We start from the raw sequence: 21,052 nt of genomic DNA on the forward strand, positions 1-21,052 counted from the left end.
CCTGGTGTGGCAGGGAGCTGCCACACAGTCTAAGCTCCAGCAAAGCTCACGCTTGCTGAGACAGAGGGGTAACACAGTGGTTCAGAGCTCTGGGTATCCCCAGCAGTGTGTTACAGTGGCGTAGTCTCATGGGATTTACAAACAGCTTGTTGTTTTGACTGAGGTTCACACTTTAAGCACTGGTAAAATAGATTTAAATGATTCTCAAGTGCTAAGGCTGGGAACAGGCAAAGAAAGGTTACAGTTTTATTATTTTGTTTGTTTATTTTGGGCAAGGGAAATAGAACAAAAGACATTTAAAATGAATGACAATCACTAAATTAGAACTGGCTAAATTGGATAAGGAGTGAAAAGCCCTAAAAAGAGGCCGAGAAAGCAGGACAAACGGGAGCAGAACAACGAGAGAGAGAGATCGTGAATATCAAAAATAGGGAATGGACAGAAGAGCCAAAGAGCAAGAAGAAGCACACAAGTGGGCCCAAGAAGCAGAAGCAACTGCCCACCAATGAGCCATGGAGCTGAAAGACAAAGAAGCTCTTGAAAAAGAGAAGGAGAGGCTATAGCAAAGGCATGGATAGACCCCACTGGTGCTCTCTTTGCCCAAGGGACTCCCAGCTGGATTCACAAGCTGTGCCCTGCATACAAAGAAGCAGACTGTACTGAAGAATACACACTCCTTTTGAAAGGTTATGTGAGGTGCATAAAGATCCAGAGGACAAGAAATTCTCAACTTTGGTGTCTAAGCTCTCAGGGAAAACTTTACATTTATTTAATGAAATGGAAATTGAACAAGCGTTGACGTATGGTGAATTTACAAAGGCTGTATTGCCAAGGTTCCAGATTGCCCTGGAAGTCCATAGAACAAAATTTAGAACCTTCAAACTGAATGACAAAATGAGTCATGGAGAATATGTGTATACATTGTGTGATTTGATGAAAAAATGGGTCCAGGGGGAGGGGACAGAGAGTTATGAACAGTGGTTTGATCTTTTTGCACTGGAGCAGTTCCTAAGCATATCTCCTGAAGAAGTTGAACAAGCTATTTGGGATGAATCCTTAGGCCCTCTCCAAAAAGCAGCAGATGTGACTGATTCCAGTGCATACAGTGGGCGCAAGCCATGGAGGGGCGGGAAGAAGCCCAGCGTTAAGGAGGCAGTTTTGTCCCTGGGAAGAGAAAGGGTAGTTGGGAGCCCAGGCACTTACGTCCCCAGAATGGATCCCCTCCTAGAAATTATGCTCACCAGGGCCGCCCAGAGGATTCAGGGGACCTGGGGCAAAGCAATTTCGGGGGCCCCTTCTATACAAAAAAGTTGCAATACTATAGAATACTATATTCTCGTGGGGGCCCCTGCAGGGCCTGGGGCAAATTGCCCCACTTGCCCCCCCCCCCGGGTGGCCCTGATGCTCACAGACCCCCCTGTACAGGAGAATGGTCCAAGAAGGTGTTTCATGTGTGAGTCCACTGAACACCTGAGGAATAATTGCCCTACAATAAGGGAAGTTAAGCTCACCCCCCACAGTACAATGCACCTGTCATTAGCACAAAGTACCTCCGGGACCCTGATTAATTCTGTGAGGTCTGACCCATTGGAGAAAGACACCGAATTTATTAAAGTTGCCAAAGTGAATGGCAAAGAATGTCTAAGGTGTAGAGATACTGGTGCCCAGAGCTCTCTGGTCTGGGAAAGCATGGTCAAAGATGTTACCTGGTTAGGAGGTAAAACTCCTGACTTTGGAAAGATTATAAAATTCCTATACCTTTGGTTAAGGTACATTTGGAATGGGAAGGTTTAGTGGGTACCTTAAAAGTTGGGGTGCTGCACTGTATTCCAGCAGCAATGCTTGTGGGAAATGACATTTTGTCTTTGTTTAAAGCGGTGAGTGGAGTAACTCACACCAAAAAAGAATACTGTTCTGTGATCTCAGGAGAGAATGGTGCAGACAAAAAGGGAGTTGTGGGGGGAGAGGAGAGCCCCAGCTCAGCAGGAAAAAGCAATGTGCTTTCAGGTGTGGGAGGGGCCTGTAGGTATTTGCTAGGTATGGCATGGGTATAAGACAAGTTAAGACAAGTAATGTAATGAGCCTACATGGCCTGTAAGACAATAGCTTAGCTAAACAAGGCATAAGGCCCCAAAAGCCTTGGCATAAGCAGCTAACCAGGAGTAACCCTAGATCATAACATATCACAAGACAGAACGCTGTAATGACTAAACTGCTGGCAGTGAAGCACAAGATGCTAGTTTATGTCAGCCTGGGATATTTTAAGTTAGGAATGTCAGCTGATGTCTCCCCACAAGAGTGTCATGGTAACTAATTGACATATATGCTAATAAGCTTGAGGTAAATAGACTAGTAACCCATAGAAGAAGGGCACCCCAACACTAGTAGGGTGTGGAAATACAAATAAGGAAACATCTCTGAGGAGCTCGGGGGCTGAAGTTCACTGATTGTTACAACTAGGCAAGGTTTGGGCTGGGAGAGCCTGGAGGAGGCGGACAGAGTGTTGTGGCAGGGAGCTGACACAGTCTATTTGCGAGCAACACTCCCTCTTGCTGAGGCAGAGAACCCCAGCAGTGCGTTACAGGGTATCCAAATCTGTCCTGTCAGTGGAGGGAGAGGAGATCAGGGACCTGTGAACAGGGACAGGGTGCTTGTGCCACCTAGAACAAGGAACTGGGCGTCTTCCAAGCACTCCCTTTTCAATATGACTTTATTCGGAAATGACAACACCCGTCATCACTCTCTGAGATCCACAGAGGAAAAGGTTTTTTCCAGATGACAAATTTGTGGCTGAGAAATAAACCACAGGTTTCAATTCTCTGTCTCTCCTCCCCACTCTTCTCCGCAAGATGAAACCTCTCTGGAAACCATTGGAGGATTAACCCCCAGGTTATAGGTTCCTTAGTCTCTGCTCATTTGCCAAGACTGTCAGTGCAGGGCCCTGTGCGTGGCGCTGTCTGAATGAGTGCTCTGTATGGTTCCTCTGGAGAGGTCCCTCTCTGTGGCTGGGTGTGTCCCCCTACCTGGGTTAGCTAACATAGGTTAAAATAGCCAGTGAAGACACAGCATCCTGGGTTTTAGCTCAGTTTAGCAGCTCACGTTAAAGCCTACGGGGAGCTTGGGGTTGAACTAGAGCTCCTAACACGAGTTAAAGCCAGAGTTGCCGGGTCTTGAATGCTATTTTGACCCAAGTTAGCTAACCTGAGTTAGCCCCAATTTCTGGGGTTCTTTTACTGGGATGCTTTCCCTCTTTAGCTCGCTTGAGGGCTTGTCTACACATAAACTGCGACACTAGCACCGCTATAGCGCTTCAGTGAAGATGCTACCTGCGCCGACAGGAGGAGTTTTCCTGTCGGCATAAATAATCCGCCTCCCAGAGAGGTGATAGCTAGGTCGACTGGAGAATTCTCCTATCAACGTAGTGTTGTCTTCAGCAGGGGTTAGGTCAGTTTACCAGCGTTGCTCAGGGAGTGTGGATTTTTCACACCCCTCAGCGACATAGTTATACCAACCTAATTTCATAGTGTAGGCCAGGCCTGAGTTAAGAACGTGATTCCCCCACCCCCCAATTAAGAAATATGCTGATTGTTCTGGTGGGTGGAGAAGGTTTCCATGATCATTTCTGGTGCTGGGCGGCCCTCTGCAAGCAGGGGACAATGTTAACAAGGTAGCAAGAGCTGTATTTCTAACCCTGCCAGAGCCTAGACTCAAGGGTTTAGTCACTCACTTCAGAGTAGCGACTGTAATCTCTGAGGACCAGAAACAGGTTACTCTACTCTGACGGCCTAATTCTGCCACCTTCTTTACAATGAGTAGTACTGTACTCTGTGAGTAGTCCCACCTAAGGGTATATCTACACTTAAACCATATAGCAGCACAGCTGCACCGCTGCAGCACGTCAGTGTAGGCACTCCCTACACTGACAGGAGGGGTTCTCCCATCAGCGTAGTTAATCCAGCTCCCTGAGAGGTGGTAGCTAGGTTGATGGAAGAATTCAGGGGCTGTGGATTTTTCACCCCCTGAGAGATGTAGCTTTGCCGATGTAAGTCCCCAGTGTAGATCAGCCCTTGGTCAATGGGACTAATTGCTCAAAGTAAGGTCTGCACTACAGGCCTTTATGGGTATAAACACCTCGCACAGAGGTGTGAAAAATCCATACCCCTTAGTAACGTAGTTATACTGACCTAACCCCTCCGCCCCAGGTATAGACAGTGCTATGTCAGCTGGAGTGCTTCTCCCGTCGTCATAGCTACCGCCTCTTGGGGAGGTGGATTAACTACACTGACGGGAGAGCTCTGTCTTGTTTGCTTAGGCCACGTCTACACTACCACGTATGTCGGCAAAACCTAGGTCGCTATGGGATGTGAAAAAACCACCCCCGTTAGCAACATAAGTTTCACCGAGAGAAGTACCGGTGTGGACAGCGCTATGTGGGAGAGCTTCTCCTGCCGACGTAGCTACCGCCGCTCCTGGAGTTGGTTTTATTATGTCGACGGGAGAGCTCTCTCCTGCCCGCATAGAGCGGCTCCACGACAGAACTTACAGTGGCGCAGTTGCAATGGTACAGCTGTACTGCTGAAAGCTCTCTAGTGTAGACGTAGTCTTGGAGCGTCTTCATTAAAGCACGATAGCGGCGCTTTACGTGTAGACTTGCCCCGAGATACTCTAGCCCCACCTAAGTCAATGGGACTAATTCAATGGTGCACAAACCTTTCCAGTCACGCCCCCCCTTTACCGTTCATAGAATTTGTCCCGCTCACCCGCCCACACAGCGCTGTCCGGTGTCACTTATGTCCGTCGGGGGATGGCTTTTTTACTTGTAATCCAGAGGTTCCCAAACTTTTTTTTGCTGAGCCCCACTTCAGAGCTTCATGTCCCATGCACACACCCCTCTTTTTGACAGGGTTATGTACACACAGGGGCCATGGGGTGGCATGCCCAGTACCCCGGGGGTGGAGGGTACTAACCATGGGGCAGTTGAGGAAACCTTCCACTCCCTGCAGCAGTCAGGCAGTCTTGGCTGCTTGGACCCAGCTCCTTACCCGTCTCGCTCCCCATCTGAACAGGGCATCACTGAAGGGCCAGGGTCTGCAGGGGAGTGAAAAGATGCACTCTTGAGTACTGGCCTCCTGCTGAACAGGGCCACCTGCTGACTCCAGCCTTTCAGCATGGTCCCATCAGGGCTTTGTGCCCCTGATAACCTTATCATGCCCTCCCAGGGAGCTGTGCCCCAGAGTTTGGGAACCTCTGAACTAAGGTGCTACTGAGCATGCGTAAGCATGGTCCAAAAGTTTCAATGCTCAGGAATAGAAACTGAAAGAGGGAAAGCATCTCAATAAAAGAAGACCGCCCCAGAAGCTGGAAGTATAACAAGAAGAAACCATGGCTGCTGGCACAGAGAACGGTAAACAGACAATATTAATTTGTGTATATTTCTATGCACATATTATTATATGCGTATTATTATGTGTGTGTGTAACTGTGTATATATGCATGTATCTTTGTGTGGGTATAGGTGTGTCTGTGGGTTTTTTTGTTATCTATCAGTTAATATATTTTGAGATTTCCCATATGGCTTTTAACTTATGATATTAAATTTAAAAATGGAAGGTAATGGCTTTCAGGAGGGGGAGGGAGTTTCTTTTTGTTAAACATTGTTTAGAAATATTCCGGATACATTCAGCTTCCCAAGATCTTCTCAGAGAGTTGTATAAAAACAGAACAATGATTTGTTTTATTTTTGATCCATCAAGAAATCTAAATGTGTTTTATTTAATTCGTTAATTTGAGAGGATGAAGGGGTAGGCAGCAGTTTGACTGACTTCTGGTGGAACAGATGATTTCGCTGCTGCTGAAATGTATTTTAATTATATGTATGGTATAATTCATTATGTTAGGATGCCTAGGACCTTGGACAGGCAGTTTTCTAATTTTAATTCTAAATAAATAAATAGAATTTTCCTCGGTGAAGTGAATTGGGGAATGTGAGACAACTCCTGTCTCAACCATAGAGGTTGGCCCCCCAGGTCAGCGTTAAGGCCTATTGGTGGAGTAATTTGGGGGGGTCTGCCCAACGTGAACCTGTCAGTCATTAATGGGCCATGAGTCCAGAGCTTCTCGTCAGCACTAAATTGATACCAACAATTTTTAAAAAGTTGTGAATGGCCAAACTCGGTGAAAACAAACAAACAAAAAATCAATGGAGAAAACAAAAGTTTTGATTCTCAAATTTACTTCTGTCCGTCTCCTTATTACTGCGGCCAAGGAAGAGACAGACCAATCCCTGGCTGCCATTTGTGTCTTCGACTATAAACAGGGGTTGAAAACCAGATTCTGCTCTCCAATATGCTGGTGTAAATTAGAAGTAACACCACTGAAGTCAATGAAGTTCCATAGATACAAAACTGGTCTGAGATCAAAATCATGTCAACGCGTATAAATAGCTGAGATTAAACTCACACATAGTTAAACTGATCATCAAATTTAAGCTCAGTGAGGCATTTCTCCCCAGGAATTCTGGGTATTAACAGGGACCTGGAAGCTCCATTCTTTCCAAGCCTGAGCTTGAGGATGATAGATAAATAGATTTGGTGTGATGCGCTCTTGTGATCAAAAGGGTTAAAGATGAGAAGTAGGTGGGTTCCTGTCTTGTTCTGAGTTTCTGGCTCCACCAGATGACAGGTGACTAGCTCATCTTTTTCCAACAGGTGACACAGCCAGAGGCACCAACCCAGGGTGAGAACGACAGTTCCATAACCCCGTACTGGCTGACCTCCCAATGATTTCCAGAGACAGTCGGAGCTGGGAAGTTTTGAAGCTCCTTTCCCTTTCAGCATTTCTACCCTAGATCTGTCTCTCTCCCTTTCTCTGTTGCCCAGTTTCACTGCTTTAATCAGTACTGACCTCAGTGCCCCAGTGTGGTGCCAGGGGACGCTGTGCTGCAGACAGTGGGGTGGGTGACTCAGCGGGAGGGGCTCTCTCCTCTGAGTCAGTGCTGACCCCTAATGCCGCAGTGTGGTGCTAAGGAATGCTGTACTGGAGGGATGGGTGACTCAGCAAGGAGTGTGGGGTTCAGCAATCACTCTGATCCCAACATGCTTGAGGGAGATCCACTGTATTCAGTGACCAGGTCCAGGCTCCTCTGCATGACAGGTCATGGGCTTCTGCAGCGCCCCTCTTCCAGACTGCCTGTCTGGGAAGCTAACACTCTTCTAGGTACAATTCCCTATAACACATCTTCTTTTCCCAGACTAATTTAATAAATAATTAATAATAATAATAATAATAATAATAATAGCACTTAACAAATCACATTGAAATAACACACAATTCCAAAAACTTTTAATCAACCTACTAACTGAACTTAAAAAGTGTTCAATTAACCTTTGACGTGCCCTGCACCATTGCTTGGTCTCCTGTGGAAAAAAAAAAAAAATTAATGGAGATATTCTATCTCCTAGAACTGGAAGGGACCTTGAAAGGTCATCGAGTCCAGCCCCCTGCCTTCACTAGCAGGACCAAGTACTGATTTTGCCCCAGATCCCTAAGTGGCGCCCTCAAGGATTGAACTCACAATCCTGGGTTTAGCAGGCCAATGCTCAAACCACTGAGCGGGGATGCTGTGCGCTGGGGGCGGGGGCGGCGGGGGAAGGAAGCTTGATGGCCACAGGAAATAACTCGGGGGGGGGGCCACAGGGAGCGTGGCGGGCTGCAGCAAATAATTCCGCGGGCCGCGTGTTTGAGACCCCTGGACTAGATGACCTCCTGTGGTCTCTTCCAACCTTAATTATCTATGATTCTATGATTTGGGATAATAGGAGCTGATGGTTACATGTATCAATCCAAATCCCACTGCAACCTGCTTAAACTCATGCTTAATAAACTGTGGCCCATTGTCAGACATTACTATGGCAGGTATACCGTGCCTAGCAAAAATAGATTTGATATGCACAGTCAGCTGTTTAGCGATAGTATCTTCTAGTAAGGCTATCTCAGGGAAGTGAGAGTACACAGTTTTTTCCAAACAATGTAAACATTGCTCCGGGGGGTGGAGGGGGGCAATTTTTCCTGTGTCACCAACATGGGCTCTTTTGCTTGACTTAGTCTGTATTCTTAGATATGTGTCAAGTCTTGACAGCTTCCTCAATATCGTTGTTCATTTGAGGTCAGTATGAAACATTGTAGGAGCAGAATTTTATAATTGTACTATAAGAATTAATGTATGATTTGATTTCATCCTGTCAGCCACCCTTTTTAAACAGCAAAAAGGAATGACCCACTGGGACTATGGAATTCTGTTTCCCATATGCATTACAAATTGGGCCTTTTTAGTTCTTTGTTTTAAGGTTTAGTTAGTAAGAGACAGAAACATTAGGGATCTATTATCGACCACCTGACCAGGACAGTGATAGTGATGATGAAATGCTAAGGGAAATTAGAGAGGTTATCAAAATTAAGAACTCAGTAATAGTGGGGGATTTCAATTATCCCCATATTGACTGGGAACATGTCACCTCAGGACGAAATGCAGAGACAAAATTTTTCGATATTTTAAATGACTGCTTCTTGGAGCAGCTGGTACGGGAACCCACAAGGGGAGAGGCAACTCTAGATTTAGTCTGAGTGGAGCGCAGGAGCTGGTCCAAGAGGTAATAATAACAGGACCGCTTGGAAATAGTGACCATAATATAATAACATTTAACATCCCTGTAGTGGGAAGAACATCTCAACAGCCCAACACTGTGGCATTTAATTTCAAAAAGGTGAACTATGCAAAAATGAGGGGGTTAGTTAAACAGAATTTAAAAGGTACAGTGACTAAAGTGAAATCCCTGCAAGCTGCATGGGCGCTTTTTAAAGACACCATAATAGAGGCCCAACTTAAATGTATATCCCATATTAAGAAACACGGTAAAAGAACTAAAAAAGAGCCATCGTGGCTTAACAACCATGTAAAAGAAGCAGTAAGAAATAAAAAGACTTCCTTTAAAAAGTGGAAGTCAAATCCTAGCGAGGTAAATAGAAAGGAGCATAAACACTGCCAAATTAAGTGTAAAAATGTAATAAGAAAAGCCAGAGAGGAGTTTGAAGAACGGCTAGCCAAAAACTCAAAAGGTAATAACAAAATGTTTTAAAGTACATCAGAAGCAGGAAGTCTGCTAAACAACCAGTGGGGCCCCTCGATGATCGAGATACAAAAGGAGCGCTTAAAGACCATAAAGTCATTGAGGAGAAACTAAACAAATTCTTTGCTTCAGTCTTCACAGCTGAGGATGTTAGGGAGATTCCCAAACCTGAGCCGGCTTTTGTAGGTGACAAATCTAAGGAACTGTCACAGATTGAAGTGTCACAAGAGGAGGTTTTGGAATTAATTGATAAACTTAACATTAACAAGTCACCGGGACCAGATGGCATTCACCCAAGAGTTCTGAAAGTACTCAAATGTGAAATTGCGGAACTATTAACTAGGGTTTGTAATCTGTCCTTTAAATCGGCTTCTGTACCCAATGGCTGGAAGATAGCTAATGTAACGCCAATATTTAAAATGGGCTCTAGAGGTGATCCCGGCAATTACAGACCGGTAAGTCTAACGTCGGTACCAGGCAAATTAGTCGAAACAATAGTAAAGAATAAAATTGTCAGACACATAGAAGAACATAAATTGTTGGGCAAAAGTCAACATGGTTTCTGTAAAGGGAAATCGTGTCTTACTAATCTATTAGAGTTCTTTGAAGGGGTCAACAAACATGTGGACAAGGGGGATCCAGTGGACATAGTGTACTTAGATTTCCAGAAAACCTTTGACAAGGTCCCTCACCAAAGGCTCTGACGTAAATTAAGTTGTCATGGGATAAAAGGGAAGGTCCTTTCATGGGTTGAGAACTGGTTAAAAGACAGGGAACAAAGGGTAGGAATTAATGGTAAATTCTCAGAATGGAGAGGGGTAACTAGTGGTGTTCCCCAAGGGTCAGTCCTAGGACTAATCCTATTCAACTTATTCATAAATTATCTGGAGAAAGGGGTAAAAAGTGAGGTGGCAAAGTTTGCAGATGATACTAAACTGCTCAAGATAGTTAAGACCAAAGCAGACTGTGAAGAACTTCAAAAAGATCTCACAAAACTAAGTGACTGGGCAACAAAATGGCAAATGAAATGTAATGTGGATAAATGTAAAGTAATGCACATTGGAAAAAATAACCCCAACTATACATACAATATGATGGGGGCTAATTTAGCTACAACAAATCAGGAAAAAGATCTTGGAGTCATTGTGGATAGTTCTCTGAAGATGTCCACGCAGTGTGCAGGGGCGGTCAAAAAAGCAAACAGGATGTTAGGAATCATTAAAAAGGGGATAGAGAATAGGACTGAGAATATATTATTGCCCTTATATAAATCAATGGTATGCCCACATCTTGAATACTGCGTACAGATGTGGTCTCCTCATCTCAAAAAAGATATACTGGCATTAGAAAAGGTTCAGAGAAGGGCAACTAAAATGATTAGGGGTTTGGAACGGGTCCCATATGAGGAGAGATTAAAGAGGCTAGGACTTTTCAGCTTGGAAAAGAGGAGACTAAGGGGGGATATGATAGAGGTATATAAAACCATGAGTGATGTGGAGAAAGTAGATTAGGAAAAGTTATTTACTTATTCCCATAATACAAGAACTAGGGGTCACCAAATGAAATTAATAGGCAGCAGGTTTAAAACAAATAAAAGGAAGTTCTTCTTCACACAGCGCACAGTCAACTTGTGGAACTCCTTACCTGAGGAGGTTGTGAAGGCTAGGACTATAACAGCGTTTAAAAGAGAACTGGATAAATTCATGGAGGTTAAGTCCATTAATGGCTATTAGCCAGGATGGGTAAGGAATGGTGTCCCTAGCCTCTGTTTGTCAGAGGGTGGAGATGGATGGCAGGAGAGAGATCACTTGATCATTACCTGTTAGGTTCACTCCCTCTGGGGCACCTGGCATTGGCCACTGTCGGTAGACAGGATACTGGGCTAGATGGACCTTTGGGCTGACCCAGTACGGCCGTTCTTATGTTCTTATGTTATGTAATCCTGTATTGTGTCTATGTTAAGTAGATTAGAGGAACGTTGAAGGCCTGGGCCTCAATGTCAATTGTTTTGGTTATAAAACTTAGCAAGGTTTAATTTACAATGTCTTTTTGCTCAATATAAAATACTGCTGTTTGTGTTCTCAAAGGTCTCTGTAAAAGACTGTGTAAATAAAAAATGCATGCATAAAAAAAAAAGGTGTAAAGGCCATTGTTAACCAAATAATCAAAAAAAGAAGAAGCAAAAACACTTATCAAAACTTATTAATGCCAAAGAACCGCCAACGCGCATCCATAATTAAGGAAGGGCAAATTAATGACCCTAAGGTGGAGGCTGGCACCCCTAAAAACAATTATTAAAACAAATCCGGGACAAAATGACCCTCTCGAAGGTGTTTTGAAATGTTTACATCAAAAAATAACACCAATTAAAAAGTAACCGGTCATAAACTAACACAGCAAAATCCATAAACTTCAACAACAACAAAAAAGACTCTAAGAACAGGGTGCTTTGCCATGGGACTTTGGGTTTGTCTTGCCACTACTCCAGGAGCATCAAATCGCAGCCAACAGAGCCTGGTTCCCCTCTGCAACCGATCTGGCTGGCCACTAGATTGATCCAGACTCTGGAAAGGTAATGATAAACATCGACTGGCGGAACTGTGTGCATAGTGTGTGCTAAAAAAAAGCATATGCTAACTGCTGTATTCTCAATAAATGCGGCGTGTTGCCTTCTCCCCTATAAAAAATCTCGTGTGCTTTGTTTAAGCATAACTTTTTTGGTGGAGAATTGTGAAAGGGGGTAGAATATGCGCTGCAATTATTGACAATACTGCTAAAAAGGTATACCATACACTTACAGGTGATCGATCATTCAGGTGTGCACACCCCCGGTCATAGAGATGCCGGGCAGTAAAGAGGGAACCAGGTGTGGTTAGTATTGTATTCACTGTTGGTATTTTATGAATTAAGAATTTTTATAATTAAAAGGTATACACACCCTCGGTCGTAGCAGGGCTAAGAAACAGAAGAAAGGTTTAGCATCCCTCTCTCCACCCCGGACTGCTGGGGGGAAATAATTGAAGGTGGGTATACCCCCAATCGTAGTATAGTTGGGCAGTAGGAGGAGGACTTAGAGAACCTTGCTCCAAACCGAAAAATCCTAGGTTCATACACCCTCAGCCATAACAAGACTGAGCACAAAAGAAAAACTTAGGGTTTCTCACTCTGATCCCTGGGAGGGGTTTTTATATTTGGTGTATGAACCCCCGGTTGTAAAAGTGCCAGGCAATAGGGGGAGAATTAAAGTCCTCGCTCCTACCCGTCTGTCGGGGAAAACTATACAAATAAGATATATACAAATTGTCTAGGTATATACACCCCCTGTCATAAAAGTGCCGGGCCATAAGGGGGAGTGTTAGAGTCCTCGCTCCTACCCGTCTGGGGGGGGGAAATTGCATAGGTGAATATACCCTCAGAATCGAGCCCAAAAGGTAGGGGGCTTAGTGTTTCCCCCTCCTGCTCTGTCAGGCAGAGTTCTTTTTAGTGGGTATAGACTTTTGTGTTTTGTAAGTCCCAGCACGAGTGTGGGCACGGAAAAGTTATAAAAGTAAAAAGAAAATCATAAAAAAATATGTTCAGGCGGTATTTTCCATGTAAAACCCTAAAACTCTAAAGAATATAGGAGTGTGGGCAAATAGTGGTAGCACCTGTGTAAAATTTTTTAAAAGGAAGCAATCCAAAGATGATACTTCGTTCAAGAGATTACTCCTTTTAAACCAATCTTGCTCTGTTAAACCAAACTCTGAAAAATATAGGAGTTTGGCAGTGTAGTATTTTTTGTAAGTAATATTGTGGTAATTTCACAATTTTGAAAAAAATGTTGAAGGAAAGGGACCAGGAGGGGAGGGGGCTAGTTAAGGAGCCCACCCTCCTTGCTAAATTGGTAGTGGAACAAAGCCTGTGTCCATAGAAAGGGCCCAAACAAGCAAACAGCCAAGAAATAAAAAAATTTAAAAACAGTTTAAAAGCCCTAAGGGCATAATAGCAAAAATATAAAAAAAAGTAAGTACAGGCATAGGAAATTCAAATCCCTAAAACAATAATTAAAATGGTAAAATCTAAGTTAATTAAGGTGTCATTTTTAAAAAATAAGCAAATAATTTTTAAAAAAAGTAAAAAGTTAACTCTGCACAAGCTACAAAAAATTAAGCAGTTAAACGTTATAAAAATATTTTTTTAAAAGTGTTATAAAAAAATTCTTGGTTTCTTTGCACCCATTCTGAAGAAAAAATGGGCCCTTTTCCAAAAAAGTCTATAAATAAGCCAGGCCAAAAAACCAATCGAATTTAAATCATTTGACTATGAACAATTTAGTCAAATTTGCTAAAAAAACATAAAGGGTTTCTATTTGAACTTAACTGCCCCCAAATGTAACCTACGTACAGCTGTGTAAAAATTAAAGCAGTGTAAGGGGTATTAAAAATAAATAAATATGTGTGTATAAATATAATGTGTAAATATGTGGAGTGTTTAGAACCTAAAACAATACTCCTGGTTTGTAATACTCTTGTTTTGTAGGTTTAAAATAAATTGGTTTTGTTTTTAAATAATACCACTAAAATCCATTTGACTCTTTAATTCAAAGTTGCAAAACTAACAGAACTTTTTGCCAGACACCGGTAATTAGTGTTGTTTGGCTTTAGAATTTGGCATTTAACCCTTAAGGGGTAACTCAATGCTTTATAAAATGTAAAATGTTTTTAAATAAAAAAACAGTTCAAAGTCGTGGCTGCAGCAGGGCAATCAAAACCAAAAAAAAAATGAAAAAAAATTCTAAATTTGTTTTTTGGTAACAAAATAGCAAATAAAAGCTAGAGTTAAAAAAAACAACAGTTTAATTACACAGAGCCACCTTAAGGCTCAGTGTGGGGCACAGTCACTTTGCTAAGGGTACATAAAAACTCTGTAAGCACAAAAATAAACCAGTTACACCTTATGTAAAAATTGATATGGCTAATGTTATAAAAGTTAAACTATATAAAAAAAAGTGCATTTTCCCCGGAACATGTGGACTGTATATTGTAAAAAAAGTAAAAAAAAATGCAAAAATATTACAAACTTGATCTGCTGTATAAAAAGGGGAAACTGAGGCACAAACTCAAACACTAACAGAAAAAGTTTTGGCACTAATTTGGCATTAGGAAACGGGGTTCAAAGTAGCCTTAGACAAGGCACAGTCGGTGCTACCTCAGGTTACCCACCTGGGCATAGTCATTGGACAAAAAGGGGAACAGGTAAATCAAAGAAAGGTAAGGGCACTGGTAAAAATGCCGGCCCCTACCGACGCCCACTCTTTAAGAGTACTGCTAGTAAAATTCAATTTTCTTAGCCCACACATTTATAAATATGCTAAAATAACTCACCCATTGTGCAAAAAAGCCCCAACAAAATAAAAATGGGGAAAAGAGCAGGACTCTGCTTTAACCGTGCTAAAACAGAAGGCTCTCACAGCCCCAGTCCTGCATTTCCCTAATGAATCACAGCCTTTTGTTATTCGTTTGGCGGCTAATAACATGGCCTTGGCTGCCACACTGTTACAAAATATTGAAAATCAAACATGTAAAAGCCCATAACAAAAAAACAAGCAAAAAAGCCATCTAAAACAGTCTGGTGAATAACACAGCCCGGCAACACAATATAGCAATTGTAACTAGAAGCCAAGCTAAAGGCGCACCTACCGTGGCCCTTAAACCAACAAATAATGCCATAAGTCACCAAACTCCAAAAAAGGCAAGAATGTAGCCCATCAGTTCATGCATGAGGGAGTAAAAAAAACCTTAAATATGGTCAAACAAGTTGCAAAATAAAAAACCATAAAAATAATATTAAAACATGGGTAAAAATTGCATTCGGTGTGCACAAAATAAAGCACGACCCCCTCATTGGCAACCCAAGATGCACCAACGGAGGCTCGTGCCCTGGCATAAAGTTCAAATTAATTTTATTAACAAGTTGCCAAAAAATAAAAAAGGATTTCAATACTTGTTAGTAATAATTGATTCTTTTTCAAAATGGGTAAAAGCATTTCCCACTAAAACTAATAGCACCAAGGTGGTAGCTAAACAGTTTTTTAATGAGGTGGCGTGTAAATATGGCACCCCTAAAATAATAAATTCTAATAACGGGGGGGCCTTTGTAAAAAAGGTTTATACATCAATGTTGCAAGTTTTAAAAATCAAGCAAAAGTTTCATATATCATACCGACTCCAATCCTCAGGTCAGGTGGAGTGCATAAACCGCACCATTAAAAAAGCACTGCGAAAGGTAGTAAACCACACTGGAAAAAATTGGCCAGACAAGCTGCCTTTAATTCTGGCAGCTATCCGCAGCAACAACAAACTAAAAACCAAAATCCAGGCTTTTCAAATCATGTTTGGACACTCAATGCACCTTATGATTGACCATAGCCACCTAATACAAAATCAAAAAAAGACCCCTAATGTAACACAGCGTAAATATTTGCAGTGGCTTTAACAACTGCAAAAAAAATAAAACCACTCTTCAGTATAGGGTCAATCAAGCTATCAAACAAATAGATAAAAAAATCCATGCACAAAAGCATACTAAAACAGCCCTATAAAAAAAAAAAAATCAAGTCATATATCTCAAATTAAAAAAAAGGGGCCACTCCCTAAAATCAAAATGAACAAAACCCTGTTCCACAGTGGACCACCTTAGCCCACTAGAATACTATATTAAAAAAAAATTAAAAATTAAAATGGGTACATGTTTCACAAATTAAAGCTTTTGCATAAATAATAATGTCTTGAACTTTTTACAAAAATACCTCCTAAAATTCAAAACATAAAACGCTGCTCGACCACTAGTACTCTCCAAATCCATAAAACCTCAGTGTAAGGTTTGGCAGTCCCTGTTCTTGGGGATCTGTATTTCCCAGATATTTAAAAAATATATTGGGGGAGCCCACCGCAATTTCTTCCCTGATCAAAAATAATTTCTTCCTAAGTAATCAATCATAAATCCCTGTCAGAAAACCAAAAATCCTCTTAAAATAATACAATAAAAATACAAATCAAATTCTAAGGCCACTAGGAAATACCAATATTTATGCCTGGAATGGGAAAGTGGAACTTAAGGTTCACCTTTATGAACATCACAAAAACAGCTAAAATTAAAAAATAAAACTGCCTTAGCCATGGGATGCACTGAAATGCAAATTCTCAGTTTAGCATCACATAAAATGTTCTAAATAATATCAAAAAATATTAAAGTATTAAAACTCCTTTTAAAACAATGAAAAAAATCTTTGTTTAATGCATATAAGCATAAATAAATACAATATGTCTCAAGCATAATTAAGCCTAAACTATTACTAAAAAAAATTATTGTCAAAATTGCCCATCAACAATCTGTAAAGGCAAAGCTATAAAAAGTCAGTCCACTACCAAAATTGGCCATCAAATCTTTCTGGTTACCTCGCATTATAAATCAGTGGGCCAAAAAAAAAAGAAATTATTAAACACACAACAGTGTACAAAGTGGGACCCTCGCAAATGGGTATGCCTTTCCCTGCCTGCCACCACAAAACCATGCAGTAGGAACACATCACAAGGTACATGTGTCTAAGGCCAAAGCCATTTCCTTTGTTTGGGCATCTTGAAACTCAGATTTTGCAAGTGTCTATGATGCGTAAGCCACTGGTCTCCAGTTTTGGCCTTGCTGCTGTAAAATGCCTGCCCCAATACCCTCCTTGGAGGTGTCTCAAGCATAACTTTGTTTTGCGCTTACTGTTGTCATAGACATTCCTGTCCATTCCAGCTGAGGAATAAGGAGAGAGGGACACAGCTAATCAAGCAGGGAGCCCCGGGAGGGGCAATCCGTTTATTTCAATTGCAATTGGGTTCGAGCTCATAAATCAGCAAGAACAAAGAAAACACTTACACCAAAGCATTATATGCAGTTGACTATGATAATCTATCACTCCATAATTGGCTAAAATTTGCTATCATTACCATACACAGTTAGCAAGCTACATATATCCGCCCCTCTTGTGACCCCTTATTGTTCATCTACTTGCCCCCCCCCCCCCCCTTACGTTATTTTGCAAACCAAGCAGTTACTTATCTTCAGGACGACGGCACAGAAAGTTCCATTGTCTCCAGGTTTGGAGTTTGGCTACATTTCCTCTCGAAGGAACTTCCTGGGTTAAGATCATCAATAGCTGACGCTGCATGTTTCCCATGTGTATGTGACAAATTTGCCCCCTGGCAGTTAAGTAGAATACTTTTATTTCACTGTCTAGTACCTCAGTACTCGGGCCTCTTTAATTAACTCCTCCAGTCTCTCAAACTCTTTATTAAGTGTGGCATCCCGTGTCCGTTGGACATCATTGCACAGTAGCATGCTCAGGTTGCTGGTTTGGGAAGCTAGATTAGGCACACATGCTCTGCTTTTCTAAGGGCACCTGCCAGAACCCTGCTGACACATCCAATGTTGAAAAAGAGTTCACATCCCTATCAGCCACATTGCCCCAAATGTCTCCTCTTTTGAGGTTGTGGGAAATGTTCCCTTTTTACATATTGATTTAACTCTTTTGGGGGCCATACAGAAGTGAAGGGTTCCCTCCTTTTTTTCCAAAATGACCAGTGAGTGTACCCCTCTGTTGGTTTCTCTACTTGCTCTATGATTCCCAGAGCAAAATGCCTATCCAGCTCCTCTTTTAGCCTCTTCCTTAAGGCGAGGGTAACTTTCCTAGGGGCATGAGTTGTGGGGCGGTTGGGCTCTTTCAGCTCTACTCTGTAGTCTGTTGAGAATTTCCCTGTCCCCTGGAAGACATCCTCAAACTCTTTCTCAATTATTTTGATCCCCTGCCCTCCAATGAGTGCACCAGTTGATGAAACCTAGGACTAGACATGCTTTTAACCCAATAACAGGGGCTCTTTATTACAAAATGTACCTTTTCCTATGTATTATTTACCCGTACATCCAGTTCACATATGCCTTTAGTGGGGATAAGCTCACCATTGTAAGCCATGAATTGTACCTGTTTATTTTTCAGTACTTGTGCCGTTTCTTATAGTGTTAATACCACTGGGGGGGGGGGGGGGGTTGGCACCACATTGGCTTGTGCACCTATGTCCACCTTATTAACATATGTTCCGTCTGCTTGCAGGCTGGCAGACCAATCATCTTCTGCTGCAATGCTGCCCATTGCTCCTATGAAGAATTCAGCTGAGCTAGTGGGTCTGTGGTCGTTCTCTTTGTCTATGCCTGTGGTTCTCAACCCATTTATCATTGTGTTATCTGGGCGCAGGTTGAGAAATACAGCAGTCCCTCCCCCCGAACCACCCTCTCAGACCCCTATGCCCAGAGCCTCCCACCCAGAGACCCCTCCACAAAGTGGGGCCAGGAGTGGAGTCCTGGGCGGGGAGGTAGGTGGCAGGGACCCCGGATCCTGCTGTGTGGGGCCAGGTGGCAGCCCCGATCCTGGACCTGGCTGCTTGGGGCTGGGTGGCAGGGCAGCTGGGCGGCAGGCCGGACCCCGACCTCACGGGGCCAGCCTGCAGCCCCAACGCCGAACCCAGATCCTCACCCCGTGGGGCAGCCCCTGGACCCCACAGGGCCAGCCGGCAGCCCCGGACCCCCGCCATGCGGGGCTGGCCGGTGACCCTAAACCCACCACGCTGGGCTGGGCAGCCTGGAACCCACACAGCACTGCAGTGGGCATCCAGGCAGCCAGGAACCCAGACCCCACACAGCCCGGTGGCCTTTAGCACACAGCTGGGCCACAGCTGTGTGATAATTGGGCCACATGCGGCCCACGGACTGCGGGTTGAGAACTGCTGTGCACATTCTGCTACTGCTTGCAAACTCCTGCAGAGTGATGTAATTCATTGCATTTCCTGCATCTTTTCCCATATACCGGGCATTGACCTGGTTTGTGCTGGCTGTCACAGCGTGTGCAGCTCCATGTGCTATTCTTGCTTGACTCTGACTTGAGCTCCCTGTGTCTTTCTGCCTCAGGTATACATTTTTGCATTATTTTGGATTCTCTATCATGTCTACAGTGTCAGAGCACTGTCCAGCCTCCGTAAGCTTCATTCTAGACTGGGTGTCTTCCATTCCTTGGCAAATTCTAATTGCCTTGACAAGGGTTAATTCTGGGTCTCCCAGTAGCTTTTCTGAGTTTTTTTTGGTTCAGATTCCAATCACAATCTTGCCTCTTATCAGGGGCTCAGTTAGCTCCCCCCAAAAACTGCCAGGCTGGTTCTTCAGTCTTAGATCAGTCACAATCTCTTCTATAAAAACAACAAGGAGTCTGGTGGCACCTTAAAGACTAACAGATTTATTTGGGCATAAGCTTTAGTGGGTAAAAACCTCACTTCTTCAGATGCATAGAGTGAAAGTTACAGATGCAGGCATTATATACTGACACATGGAGAGCAGGGAGTTACTTCACAAGTGAAGAACCAGTGTTGACAGGGCCAATTCAATCAGGGTGATGCACATCAGCCACACCATCAAGGGCTCATTCACCTGTACATCCACTAATGTTATATATGCCATCATGTGCCAGCAATGCCCCTCTGCCATGTACATTGGCCAAACCGGACAGTCCCTCCGCAAAAGAATAAATGGACACAAATCGGAAATCAGGAATGGTAACATACATAAGCCAGTAAGTGAACACTTCAATCTCCCTGGTCATTCTATTACAGATTTAAAAGTCACTATCATTGAACAAAAAAACGTCAGAAACAGACTTCAAAGAGAAACAGCAGAACTAAAATTCATTTGCAAATTTAACACCATTAATCTGGGCTTGAATAGGGACTGGGAGTGGCTGGCTCATTACAGAAGCAGCTTTTCCTCTCCTGGAATTGACACCTCCTCATCTATTATTGGGAGTGGACTACATCCACCCTGATTGAATTGGCCCTGTCAACACTGGTTCTCCACTTGCGAAGTAACTCCCTGCTCTCCATGTGTCAGTATATAATGCCTGCATCTGTAACTTTCACTCTATGCATCTGAAGAAGTGAGGTTTTTACCCACGAAAGCTTATGCCCAAATAAATCTGTTAGTCTTTAAGGTGCCACCAGACTCCTTGTTGTTTTTGTAGATACAGACTAACACGGCTACCCCCTGATACTTAATCTCTTCTATAGATTTACTTTCTCTTTGTAGCCTTTGTACATCTCACCCTTATGTCTCATTTTCACATGATGTGCAGAACTCCTCAAATTTCTGTATTGCACCTACAAAGCCGGCCCTCTCTGCCTGGGATAACTGAACACAGTTGAACACATCAAGTGCTTCAGAACTTGCTATCATCAGAAATAACGCTGCCTTCTGAGTGGCTTCCTTTTCAGTGGCTCTCGTTGCTTGCAGATACAGAATGAGGCATTGTTCAAATCTCTTAGACTCATAGAATCATAGAATATCAGGGTTGGAAGGGACCTCAGGAGGTCATCTAGTCCAACCCCCTGCTCAAAGCAGGACCAATCCCCAACTAAATCATCCCAGCCAGGGCTTTGTCAAGCCTGATCTTAAAAACCTCTAAGAAAGGAAATTCCACCACCTCCCTAGGTAACCCATTCCAATGCTTCACCACCCTCCTAGTGAAAAAGTTTTTCCTAATATCCAACCTAAACCTCCCCCACTGCAACTTGAGACCATTACTCCCTGTTCTGTCATCTGCTACCACTGAGAACAGCCTAGATCCGTCCTCTTTGGAACCCCCTTTCAGGTAGTTGAAAGCAGCTATCAAATCCCCCCTCATTCTTCTCTTCTCCAGACTAAATCAGCCCAGTTCCCTCAGCCTCTCCTCATAAGTCATGTGCTCCAGCCCCCTAATCATTTTTGTTGCCCTCTGCTGGACTTTTTCCAATTTTTCCACATCCTTCTTTTAGTGTGGGGCTGTCAAGGCTCCTTCCCCACTCTGAACTTTAGGGTACAGATGTGGG

General features: G+C 43.1%; 1 protein-coding gene across 1 annotated transcript in view; it reads left to right on the plus strand.

The window, feature by feature from the left end:
* Positions 1 to 5,370: 5,370 nt before the first annotated feature.
* Positions 5,371 to 21,052, plus strand: part of LOC135895332 (C->U-editing enzyme APOBEC-1-like) — a 32,243-nt gene continuing 16,561 nt past the window's right edge. Inside the window, exons 1-2 of the mRNA XM_065423403.1 lie at positions 5,371 to 5,404; positions 6,708 to 6,735. Coding sequence (XP_065279475.1) covers positions 5,383 to 5,404; positions 6,708 to 6,735 — 50 coding nt within the window. The 5' untranslated portion in view covers positions 5,371 to 5,382. The remainder of the gene's footprint in view (positions 5,405 to 6,707; positions 6,736 to 21,052) is intronic.

Source organism: Emys orbicularis, chromosome 1 (assembly GCF_028017835.1).
Source record: "Emys orbicularis isolate rEmyOrb1 chromosome 1, rEmyOrb1.hap1, whole genome shotgun sequence".
Classification (NCBI taxonomy): Eukaryota; Metazoa; Chordata; order Testudines; family Emydidae; genus Emys; species Emys orbicularis.